General features: G+C 45.3%; 4 protein-coding genes across 8 annotated transcripts in view; 1 reads left to right on the forward strand and 3 right to left on the reverse strand.

Moving 5' to 3' along the window:
- Positions 1-2,098, reverse strand: part of LOC125762097 (NPC intracellular cholesterol transporter 1) — a 41,104-nt gene extending 39,006 nt beyond the window's left edge. For 2 of the 5 annotated variants that reach the window (XM_049423858.1, XM_049423857.1), the window contains exon 1: positions 1,071-2,066. In XM_049423858.1, the coding sequence (XP_049279815.1) occupies positions 1,071-1,202 (132 nt within the window). In that variant the 5' untranslated portion in view covers positions 1,203-2,066. Of the gene's footprint in view, positions 1-1,070 lie in introns of all 5 variants that reach the window. The other 3 variants (XM_049423856.1, XM_049423855.1, XM_049423859.1) reach the window with 3 other exon arrangements.
- Positions 2,099-2,323: 225 nt separating this feature from the next.
- LOC125762100 (peptidyl-prolyl cis-trans isomerase sig-7) lies at positions 2,324-4,819 on the reverse strand. Its single transcript, XM_049423865.1, has 2 exons — positions 4,649-4,819; positions 2,324-4,589 (listed from the first exon to the last, which is right to left on the reverse strand). Exon 2 carries the CDS (start codon positions 4,574-4,576, stop codon positions 2,510-2,512), a length of 2,067 nt encoding a protein of 688 aa, XP_049279822.1. The 5' UTR covers positions 4,577-4,589; positions 4,649-4,819; the 3' UTR covers positions 2,324-2,509.
- A 4-nt stretch (positions 4,820-4,823) lies between these two features.
- Positions 4,824-7,047, forward strand: LOC125762104 (zinc finger protein Xfin-like). Its single transcript, XM_049423873.1, has 2 exons — positions 4,824-4,923; positions 4,988-7,047. Exon 2 carries the CDS (start codon positions 4,998-5,000, stop codon positions 6,594-6,596), a length of 1,599 nt encoding a protein of 532 aa, XP_049279830.1. The 5' UTR covers positions 4,824-4,923; positions 4,988-4,997; the 3' UTR covers positions 6,597-7,047.
- Positions 7,048-7,165: 118 nt separating this feature from the next.
- Positions 7,166-9,632, reverse strand: LOC125762101 (putative uncharacterized protein DDB_G0268364). The gene is made up of 3 exons (XM_049423866.1): positions 9,021-9,632; positions 7,381-8,952; positions 7,166-7,304 (listed from the first exon to the last, which is right to left on the reverse strand). The coding sequence occupies exons 1-2, from the start codon at positions 9,341-9,343 to the stop codon at positions 7,398-7,400; spliced, it is 1,878 nt and encodes a 625-aa protein (XP_049279823.1). The 5' UTR covers positions 9,344-9,632; the 3' UTR covers positions 7,166-7,304; positions 7,381-7,397.
- Between the last annotated feature and the right edge of the window lie 2,894 nt (positions 9,633-12,526).

A 12,526-nucleotide genomic window follows, 5' to 3' on the forward strand; every position in this document is an offset into this window, starting at 1 on the left:
GGAGGCCAACAACTTCTCGGCAACACAATTTTCCCAGCTGGCATTCCAATGTTGGTATCCAAAAAAAACCCCCCACCGCATCCCTTCCAGCCGCGTTTTGGCCAACTCTTCTTTACAAACACGTTTGTATCTGTGCGCATCCGTATGCACCACTACCAACTGCTGGCATACATCGATCGTACGATGTGCTGTCCTCTTGAGCATTGGAGCTGTGAGCCGTGCTCTGCTGATGAGGGCAGCGACATGACGAAGAGAAGTGAAAGACGACGAGAGGAATCCAATTAGTGTTGCAAACAACACACACACCTCACCAATTGCTCATCCATCTCTGGCCAAACTTTATCTAGCGTGAAAATAAAGAAGGAAATTGCAGCAAGAGCAGCAAACAAAACAAAATATGTTGAATTCGCAACCAACAACAGCGCCAAGCGCCATAAATCGTGACGTCAAACAGTCGGACTTGGCCGTGGTTTCATAGTTTTACATAGTGATGGTGGTGGTGGTGGCTCGGCAACCACTCACTCGCAGGTGTATGCTCAATATCTACTACCAACACTACCATGCTGCATCATTGTACATTTTAACATGGTGCATAAGTGCAGCATAGAAAATGAAAAACAGTGAAACAAGCCCACCGGACAGTCGATGGACCACCAGCAGCACTAATGTTTACAAACAAATTCAACATCACGATTTGCGCTCCTGCACTTTTACAACTATCAATACTAAGAATTTGATTACACAGATGAGTAATAGGAAAGAAAAATATACTTCATGATGCTGAGCAGCGTTGGCTTATGGAGGCTTTAAATAAACAATAGAACTGCGTATTGAGGGAACAAAAACAGCACAGTCGAAATTTTAAACCAGACCGGACCGGGATGTTGATTCGTTTCTCTAAAATTATGGGAACGCAACCACCCTACAACCACTTGGATTGAATTTATGTATCGTAAAATACTTTTCCAATCAATATACGTTTCGTTTCCTTATTCTGGTAAGCATATCCTAAAAAATAGTTCAAGCAGAATATCGTTCTTGTGAGACACGGTGCGAAGGGTTCAACTCACCTGATCAATCAGTAAGCACCCAAGGACAAACACAGGAACAAAGAACCAAAATGCGACGGATCGCCTTCGGCAGGAGACCGCTTTAGCTCGCGCTGCCGCCCCTGCTCGCGTACTGTCGCTATTCATTTTCATTTCTTTCCGCACGATTGCATCTATTGCCACTTTCTATCGAAGTAACCCGTGGTGATTGTGCCCACCGATTTTTTTCCAACTTCGACCCGGTGAGGAACGGTGCCTCTGGTACAGTCGAATAACCAACCACACACCACACGCGGACGTGCGCTGCCCCTTGCTCAGATGTTTAGTAAACTTTGTTTCTTAACACTTTACACCACAAACAGTACACGACGCACATACATACAATGACAGACTGTAAAACAAATAGATAGTAAGATAGGAAGGACACACAATCACTTTATGAAACCCTTCAAATATGCGATGCGCTTTCCCGTTTTCCGTTTCGAAGAGGGTTTTCTTTATCTCGGTTGCACTTCTCTTCCTTCTTTTTTACCGTGACGACGACGATAACGAAAGCGACATTGATTTCTCTCAATCGATATCGAGGGATAGGTAGGCGCCGTGATTGAGCCGCGTTCCCTGTACTATTTTACACTCGAAACTATTTATTTCGATTGATTGCTCTTCCGAAATGATAGAAATTTCCTGTTTTCCAAACGCAATGCACACACACGCACACCAGCTGGACGTTAGATTTTCTTCACCCTACACAAAGGTACAGGCGTACAGTAGAGCTCCGCCATTTGCATGAAACCATCCGAATGGAAGAACAGCAGGTACGCCACACCTTAGAAACTACTTTTCACCTTTTTCCCTGAACGGGGATTGCTTCCGTTTTGGGTGTCCACTACAATGTTTAGCTATGGCAGTGCAAAAATCTAGCTAAATGTGAAAATTGTTGCAAGAAAACCGCGAGCAAAGTACGCGCACACCCACCTCACACGAGCACAACTTTTTTCTGTTTGCTCGCTACGCGTTTGACGTTCCACTTTGACAACTGTAATAACGTTTTGACCGATTCCCTTTTTCCATAGTTTACTTTGGCCAGTTTGCAGTTCATTCTTTGCCCACTGTTAGTGGTGATATTTTCAACTTTTGACCAGTGGTAAATGATTTACGTCCATTGGCCAATGGTGTGGAAAACGCGGAAAGAAAATGTTCAAATATTTATCAAAATTTATATCAACTTTTCGGACACACTTTTTAAAATGAATTATACCCCGTTTACACGCACATTACATTTCGATCCTAGCTTTTATTACATGAAAATCTTTTTCATTTTACTGATTCAATTAAAAACTAACTCTATTTGCATCTTATTTCTGTTAATTTTGCCTTCATTAGTACTCTCCCCTCATGTATCTCTCGCGCTGGCTGGCCTACAATTAATTAAAATGCACATTCTGCATTGTTTCTATATTCTAATGCTTCCGTTTCTTCTTCTTTCCCTTAGACTTCTTCCTGTGCTTTTCCTCGTTAGAGGAAATGGAATCTTTTCGCTTCCTGTCTGACTTGCTGCTGCTCCTCTTCGATTTCTTTTTCGCAGATTTTTTCTTCCGCTTTTTCGACCTTTCATCCGACTCGCTGTGGGAACCCGACGAGGACGAACTAGCCGATTTAGACGAACGGGAAGAACTTCTCTTCCTTTTCCCTTTGGGTGGGGGGCTCGTTGAACCGGAACTTGCCGACCGACGTTTGGTCGGTTTTGATTCCCGCTGCTGATCTCGATCGGACGAGACCGGGATTGATTTTGTAGTACCCACTCGGCGAAAATCTGGATTGGACCGCTGCTGGCTAGGTGATTGACGGTTAACAACACGGTCAGCCGCATCATTTGGTCTGCGTCCCTTAGCTTCGCGCGAGTATGATCGGTGACTTCTGTAGCGATCAGAGCTGTGACGGCGATCTCTCGAGCGTGATCCACTACGTGAACGTCTCATGCGGCGATCTCTTGAACGCGATCTAGATCGACGTCGTGGTGGTGGTTCGTGACGCTTCCCACTGGAGGCTCGAGGACCCAAATTGCCACCACGCTTTGCATTCTTATCGCGAGGACCTTTCCGTTGCACGAAACTGTTTGGATACGGGCGATTCTTGTAGTCCACCTTGCCCTGATTAATGCGAATGTCTCGCCCATTTCGTTGCTCCAAATAGGCTGAGTTTCGTTCAGTCAATTTCGGTTTTCGTCCACGAACACCACCTTCTTGTACGTTGCGCCCTTGAGGACGGTTTCTGTCCCGATCACGGTTCTGCATTCGATCGCGCGATCGGCTACGTTGTCGCCCCCGATCAGCTTTGATGGGTCTCGATCGTGAAGCAGATCGCGACCGAGATCTAGACTCCGACCGGTTCCTTGGCTTTTCTTGTTCACGTGCTCTTCTCTGCGGGGAAACATTCTGATGCTCCATTCTTGATCCTCCGCCGTTGCGATTTGATTGTTGCTTCTTTCCATCGAAATCCTTAAATGATCGCTTATCGGCACCATCTTTAAACTCTATTCCGCGTCCTTTGCCGCGCCATTTCACCTTCGAAACGGACTGGGAAAAGTCAACATGAATGCGTCGATCGTCAATTAGCACATTGTCCATCTTGAAGTACGCATCTTCGCAGGACTTCTGGTTTTCAAATTCAATAAACGCATACTGGAGCGAGTCTCCGGTCAGCTTGTCTCGGATTACTTCGCATCCCTTGATCATTCCGAACCGACTGAAAATGATCTGCAAATCGTCGTCCGTCGTGACCGGATTCAGCTTGCACACAAACAGTACATTCTCCGGTGGTGCAATGTCCGCATCCGGTATGTCACCGACAATTTCCAGAATCGTGGCCCGTGCTTTCGCCTCCCGCTCAGCAATCATTTCCGCAATCTCTTGTTCAGTTTTCCCACCCAGATCGTCGATTTCTTCGTCCGCCGCGATACGACCTCCCTGCAAGCGCTCCGCCGATGGTGAAGGAGACCGGCTCGGTTCCCGGAAACCTCGCGGATCATCGAATGGATCATCCAGTACGACTGTGTGCGTAATACGCACATCCTTGTACGGTCGGTGCCGCTCATCGCAAATGACTTCGTTCAGCTTCCGCAGCACCTCGTGCCCCTCCGTTACCTCACCAATCACGGTATGGCGACCATCGAGCGAAGTCAGATCAGCTCCAAGGGTGAAGAAAAATTGAGACCCAATCAAATGCTCGCCAGCGTTTACCATCGACAGTAGTCCCGGCTCAGAATGTTTAATCTTTGGCACACTGGCGCCCTCGAAGTATCGCTTGTGTTCTCCTTCGAGGATGCCCCAGATGGACATGCCACCATCACCGACACCGGATGGATCGCCAGTTTGGGCAATAAATTCCGACTGGATCGTATGGAACAGGTTGTAGTTGTAGTACTTCAGCTTGCACAGCTTCAGGAAATTTAGTGCGGCTTGTGGTCGTTCCTTTAGGAACAGATCCACCGTGATGTCGCCAATCGTAGTTTCGATGACGACCGACATCGCTGCAGCCGGCCTAAAAACAATGTGCACAGTGTCTTCAATCACGCAACGTTCGCAGCCAATCGGGCTTACCGTGTTCTCGACTAGTAAAATCACTTATTTAGCAAGATTTTCCACAAATTGTTTGTTTACAATCACTGATAATTATTGCAGAATCCGCGCGATTGCCGTGAAAAACTGGTTGACAACCAAAATGACGGGCGTCTCTTTCGGACGTCAAATTACAAATGTCAAACAAAAGGTAAATAAAACAAACTGCCCAACACAGAGAAAAGATCACATTCAGCACTAGGAGCAAAATATTGATCGATTTTTCTGCAATTTACATTACTAGAAGCAACGCAGAGGTATAGGTTTCACGCGTAAGTACGTATATTTCTTGAGTTAGCTAAACTCCAATTAATTTCCCAGGAGTTCTGCAATGGAGTCAGAAACAACAAACGAGGTAAAAAGGAAACTCCCAGCCTACTACTACCTGCAACCTTCCAAGAATGGTGACGAGGAAGCGGAGGAGGAATTGTACGATTCCAACGGGACGCACATTACGTCCGACTACTTGAACGATGCTGTCGCCGAATCCATGTCCGACAAGTACACCATCGTGCAGCAGGACACTTCCGGCACGCCACAGTACAGGTGCAATGTGTGTGCTAAAATTCTTCCCAACACTGGCCACTTAGTCGCGCACATTGTAGTGCACACGGGTGAAAATCCGTATTTGTGTAGCCTTTGCCAACGTTCGTTTGCAAACTCAACTCGGCTTAAGCTGCATCTGAAAACGCACTGCATAAAGAAGTTGCACCCAGGACTGACGGTGACAAGAATTACGAAAAACGTCCCAGTGTCAAGCTCCGTACCGAGCACCAGCATGGTGGAAAATGTTGATCAAAGCTCGCCTATCGTAAAACCAGCCACATTTCGTTGCATCGAGTGTGAGCAGACGCTGCCCAAGGACACGCTCTACCGCCACATGAAGCAGCACCTGCAAGAGAAGAATATTTTCGCACAAAAACCACACGCATGTAATCATTGTGGGGAGACTTTTGCTAAAGTTTCAACTTTACAGCTACACCAGGAATCGTGCCCAGCGTCATCTATAAAGGTGACGTCGGAGGTGGATCTGGTGCCGATTAGCAAGCAAGAATCGTGTCCTAGCTTTAAAAAACAAATTGAATCCAATCCCATCCTTTCGGGATTGTTGATGAAAGAATCACCAGAACCTCCACTGTCTGTTACCACGATCGAAGTAGATCAGAATGATGATACACCAGACAATGTTGTACAGAAATGTCTAAAAGAGGAATTGCAAGACCATGACGAAGGGGATATGGATACGAAGCAACCACCTAATGAGGATGATCCATCGGAAGTATCTGAAAATATGATTAACAATACTTCTGCAGAGGTTGGATTCGTTATCAGTTCCGTAGCTACCGTAGATCAGCAATTTCTCGAAAATCTCGCACAAATGGAACTGCAGGCACGAACACCAGAGCTGGAAGAAATGCCCACGGACGATTCAAACACGCTTGCTTCACCAGCCGCAACACATCCTGGTTACAATTCGGTCAATTCGACAACCTGCGGTATGTGCGGTAAATCGTTTAGCGAAAAATTTGGCCTCCGGCAGCATATGCGCATCATGCACTCTGACACGAAACCGTTCAAATGTCCCGAATGTAGGAAACGGTTCGCCAAAGAAAATTCACTCTTGATCCATTTGCGCGTACACATAAGCAATCGACCCTTTATGTGTATCGTGTGCTATAAAACGTTCACCCGCGCAACGGCACTGAATGGCCATCTGTCCTCCCATTCGCACGAAGCTCTGAAGTGTTTCTCCTGCGAACAGACACTACCGAATGTGCAGAAATACGCGCACCACATCGAGATATCCCATCCTCAATTCCCGGAAGTATTGTACCGGATACGGGCGGAGAAACCGGAACACGAACGGACGAAATTGTTGCGGCAGCTATTGCTTCAGCATCGTCCCGCTGCATCGACACACAAAACTTGACCACAAACGATCAAGTGAGCATGGCGTTAATTACAAGTGCTGGGAAGGATAAAGATCAAGAACGAAACTGATTGAAAATACATAATTCATTTAAGACCCACAGAAGATCGGGTTGGATCGTGCCGCGGTTCGGATTTCAATAAAATATGTCGCAAACCTCAATGCACACTAGACCCATATTCGTTTTAAAATCAGATCGTAAGAGTCCAGTATTTTGCCACAGTTGATCACTCGTTTGTTGTACTTCAGAAGGAAGTTGATCCTCATTCAAAATTATGATAAATATCTTATCAAAAGCAAACGTTTTTTTTGCGCTGCGAGTTTTGTCGTAGATTGAAATGATTAGAGCTTTTTTCAGTTTACATCTTCATTTATTTTATACTTAACATAGAGTTCTAACGTTTAACCAAAAAAAAAAATACAAGACGGGATACGTTGAAAGCGTGACGGGGGTAGGAAGTGAAACGGAACAAAACTTTAATAAGAAATACCCGATTGATTGTATTGTAAAACACCATATCTGCACTGGAAACGTTGGCGTTGGGGTTGATATAATGTAGACACACGCTTTCATCCTGTTGCAGCACTTTAGTCCAAATGCGTAGATTTCAACATTAAATGAATCCAGAGAAACGGTAAAAAAAACCGAAAGAGTTGGTTTTAGCTAGCCTAGTTAAAACGCCTCAAAGGTGTGATACACCTTAAACCCTGCAATAAAACCGGAAAGTGTGAAATTAGTCCTCGTTGCCATGGAAACGATAAATGAACTAATAACGATATTTACCATGTTGTCTCCCTTTACTACGAATTAAACTGCTGAGGCTGCTGAACACTGTGCCACTGGTGATGATGCATTTGCTGTGTCGGTTGTTGCTGTTGCGGTGATTGCTGTTCCTGTTGCTGCTGCTGCTGCTGCTGCTGCTGCTGATGTAAAACTGGATCTATTTGCTTTAAATAGCTCGGATCAATCGATGCAATCTGATTGATAACGTATCCACCGGACCCGTTCGTCGTTCCACCACCTCCAATCACATTTCCGCTCGCATCCTTAATGCTGAGCTGTATTGGTGTAAGTGTCTGCGGCGTTTGTGCTTGAATCTGTTGCGGGGCGAGCGATGTAATGATGCTGTGATGTGGTGCCGATCCACCGGCCGTTGGGCTTGTGTGGAGCGGAATAATTTCAATCTGATTATGCACCGGTGGAAGTATTTGCTGCTGGTGATGATGATGATGCTGCGTGGCCGCTATCGGTGTCGCCGTTATCGGCCACGCAATTTGGGAACCTTGTGCGATCGGCGCGAGTGTAGTAGTTGGTGTCGTTTGGTGCTGATAAGGATTAACTGCGGTCAGCTGTGCACTATCGATTGCATGTACCGGTATGAGCATTCCATTTTGCATTACCAGCATCGTCGTCATTGCGCCATTCGATGCGCTCGGAATGAACTGGGCCGTTTGCTGTAACTGTTGCGGTTGCTGTTGCTCCTGCTGCAACTGATGCGGATTGTGTACAATTTGATGTAACGCTTGCTGCTGCACCAGGGACCCGCCCGGGTGAGCAATAACGTATTGCGACGGTCTGCTTACTGCCTGGTGTCGGCTTTGATAGTGTTGCCTTATGTCCGGCAGCTGCAAGAACGTCATGCTACAGAAGCTACACTCAAGTGGTGCGGTGTGTGAATTTTCATGCATCTCCAGCTGCTGCTCATCCTCGAATATCGCCCCACACACACAACACTGCATTTGGTCGTCATAGATTGCATTCTCTTCCGCTCCTGGTTCGGACATTATCTTCTCACTACCATCATCGTCATCGTCGAACCCGTCGTCTTCCTCTTCGACTGCTTCGACCGTTTGGATTACGTACTGCTGCTGGTGCTGCGGCAGCTGAGACAGTTGATGGTGGTGCTGTATCAGTTGTGGCGCCTGTATCTGTATCTGCTGCAGCTGAATTTGTTGCGGTGGCGGATGCTGCTGTTGCTGTATCGTCTGTGGTGGTGGCTGCCCTTGTTCCTCTTGTTGCTGCTCCTGTTCCTGCTGCACTGGCTGCTCCTCCTGTTGCTGTTGCTCTGCTGCATCCTCCTCAAATGGTCCTTCAAGGCCTTGCGAATCTTCACCGCTCGATGTAGAGCGCAGCAGATCGGTCGCGTGAAACTGTCTACGGCGTTGCTTTTTCGGTATTATCTCCGTCATAACCGTTCCCCCGTTTCGAATCGCTTCGTCCATTTTGCGCAGCTCTCGCATACGGATTTTAACGAAATGGTACCGTTCGTAATGTAGCTGAAGGCATTTGAAGCTGGGCGATGAGTAGCGGGGACATCCGAGCTGACACTTCAACTCGTTTATCGTATGTTTGGCTCTGTAAAGGTATTTCGTAAGTATGACAATATTTGACCACAAAAGATATGTACGCCGCGAGTAACTTACTTGATGTGTATCTGCAATTTGCTCGGGTCAAAAAAATATTTCCCACACTCCCGGCACGTGTGTTCGTCCTCAAAGTGCAACCGTATGTGGCCGAGCAGTTGCATCGTTTTGTTGAACGTTACGCCGCACGTTTTGCACTTGAATCCGAGCCTCAGCTGCTGCTCCGTACCATCCGTTACGACGCGAAAGTGTTGCACCATCTTGACGATTTGAAAGTCACGAAAATTGGGAAAATCTTCCGGATTTGAGGCTCGTGTTTTATCCGCTTCCTGATAGTCCTGTTCGAGATCTGTCGCAGAACGAACGGTTTCACTCGTTGCCATCCTGCTGAGGTACACTTTGCCACTTTTACCAGGACAAAAACCTGCTCCTGCCTAATCTGCACAATGCTTGTGCTTTACCGCTTTGTATCGGATGTATCGTATTACAAAATATTGCTTTTATGAAGCGCCAAACGGTTTTGAATCGAGGCCGCTCGGTATAACAATTTCATCGGGAACTTTGGAACTACAATATCTTAATACTATACAATAGATTGGATTACAAAACTTATTTCGTGATTTTGTTGTGCACCAAACCATGCCCTTTGACGTTTGGCGATGTAAACAATCGCCCGGTGAAAAATAGCAACCAAACATACACAATACACAAACCAAAGCACAGTGGGCGATCTACATGCAAAAATAAAAGTAGTATCAAAATTTGTTTTTTCATTAAATATTTGCTAACAACTAGATTCTACAATAAATTAAACTTAATTAATGTAAACCGACTAGTAAACCCATATAAATCGTAATGTTTTTTACGATTCAATCTTTCGAGCAGTCAAACTGCTTGATTTGACAACAGCTCGAATTGCAAAATGCTGCAAATAGGTGTTGGGTGTATAAAATTTTACAAGAACTTTAATTATACATTAATTCAGCGTAAATGGAAATAATGCTTTTATTGCATATATAAACCCGAAACATCGAAACCCTACCGTTTTTTTCGATTAGAATGCGAACGAAACATTAGTACGACAAATCATGCAGATGAAGGCTTCGTTCATGGTCCTGTAATGAGTATGCATATTGCATTAAGCTGCATTAGAAACATGGCCATTCGCGCTAGAAAAGTGACCATTTGCTCCGGTGAACAAATATCTTCCTTTTCTCCTGGCCACTTTCCATCGTATCCGCGTGAGCAACGATGCAAACGAACAGGTTCGCTCGCTCATTTACGATCATGTCCCAATCATGGTCATCATGATCGAAACTCGCTGACTAAACGTGTCTGGCAAAGTGCCAGATGAGTAAGAAACAGGTTCGCCCTCGTGAGCTTTCTGTTGAGCATCTTGCACCTATTCCGCAGCTTCTGTTCGCCATGTGGTTTGTCGCGTATTGGTGGTGTTTTGCAACGGGAGTAACTTGAGGTACCGGTACAAAAATGGAAACTCACCCTACTGGCTGAAGGTCACTAAGAGCAGTTAGGCAGCGAATTATGAATCGTTCACTCCCAATTTGGTATTCGCTAAGAAGCATAACAAAATCCTAAACGAAACACAAACTGTGTCAAAACGCCGCTAAAATATAGCTCCTTTTATGTACGAACATCTGCTCAAAAATTGGGTCCTCCAATTGCAATTATTTCACCAAGAATTTCTCAACCCAGCTCGCGGGGAAAGCTTTTCGTCCACAAAGACAACAGCCCTCAAGCCGCATCGCACACAACATGAAACCCGTAATTATTTGCGATGTTCGAAATACATCATTCAGCCAAGTCCAAAAAACGACAACGGACGACATCTTCCCATCAGTCCGAAATCCGCCTTTCCATTTTTCCAAAACTTCAAGCAAAACGATCACATACGAAACCGTTGGAAAAATGGCAAGGGAACCAGCTCCCGAATGTAGAGACAGAGATGGAATATTATTACACAGTCAGGCCAGCATTCTTTTTCCCGAGGACAATATTTTATAGCAATAAATTATGCCGAACAATTGATTAGCGTGTACGTTAAATAACCCGCCCGAAAGGGATTGACCGTTGAAGACGATTTTGTGTGCATAAGGATACGTAAAATATGTATGTATGCGGCTAATTATAAAGCTTTATCATGTTCGTTCGATTATTTTGCGAATGAAGAAAAAAAAACCACAACCAAACTTCTGGTTAAAAGAAGAACAGCAAAATTATGTGTCTGGGAACGTTCTACATTGTTGCTGCATGGTAATTTTATTTTGCATTTCGTAAATTGAATCAATCACACGCTACATTTGAATGTTAGTAATAATGTCGTTTTGAATTAATATCGTAAATTGTTTGATGATAAACTGTGGGAGGGAAATGCTGCGCGAGTCTCTATATACTGTGGGAATGCTCGTGCTTAAGTATATTCTAACGAAATTCGAACGAAACGAGATGAAAGTTAGAAATTATTTTTAGCAGTTCTAGATCGACTAGAAGAACCTCGGAAGCTAGTAATTCTTTTTATATTTTTCACACATAAAACTTATCTTCAAACGTATCTTAACATATTGACTTACGATACTCACGATCGCTGGTGAAGAAGAGAAACAAAGCAAACGAACTGTCCAGGTTCCTGGTTTTTGTGCTGCCCATCAAGCTGAAACGTCTGTAATGTTTCGGATTGGTGCTTCCAACGTACAGTTCTCAGCTCGCTTGACTTACTGTTGACTCCAGGAAAGGTTTGCCGGTACGTTCATTACGTACTTGGCTCACGTCGCGTTACCTGTGTGTCTGCGGCACACGCCATATCGCAGCCAATATGTACGCAGTGGGGTGTCTTGCATTTCTTCTACCTTCAAATCGCCCGTGCGTGGTATGGCGCACACACGGCAAAACGCAACCGCAACAGACCGGAAGCAGAAATATACACAACCCCTTATAAAAGAATGAAATCGTCTTGCCCCACCCTGGCAGACGTTCCACGCCGTAGACGACGCCGTACTCCGTACCCACCCCTTTTCGGAAGTTATTATCAATTTCGGTTTTGGAAGTTATTCAACGGTGGGGCCGACCCAGCGGTACAATATGCGATCGCGCGCTATAAAGCACGAATTGCTAATGACCACCGTAGTAGCCTGATGGAGGGCAAGAACATTGGAAAGAACGCCTCTGGTGCTGCCGCTCGCGTAATGGTTCGCTGGGTACAACAAAACAGCCCCGGCAGCTGTTGGCAGAAGTGTAAAAGGCTTGCGATCTACGGGTGTTCCCTGTTTTTTGTGTATGGGGGGGTTGGAAAAGGAAAAACTTATGCCCCCCGTTCCGTTAGCGTGCATTATGGGCTTTTCACTGTCCACTGTTATTGTACGTGTGCGTGCGTGTGTGTGTGCTGAGTAATTCCGTACAATGAACTTCTTAGTGGTGCTTTGAACAATAAAACAAGGTAAAGGTTGCTCTACTTAAGGTATCTTAAGAGGAGTTATATCAGTCAGCATGTCGAAAATTGGTTTAATTTCTAGAAACTTTTCTTTTCAGAAATATTTAGTAAAAAAATGGAA

Source organism: Anopheles funestus, chromosome 2RL (assembly GCF_943734845.2).
Source record: "Anopheles funestus chromosome 2RL, idAnoFuneDA-416_04, whole genome shotgun sequence".
NCBI lineage: Eukaryota > Metazoa > Arthropoda > Insecta > Diptera > Culicidae > Anopheles > Anopheles funestus.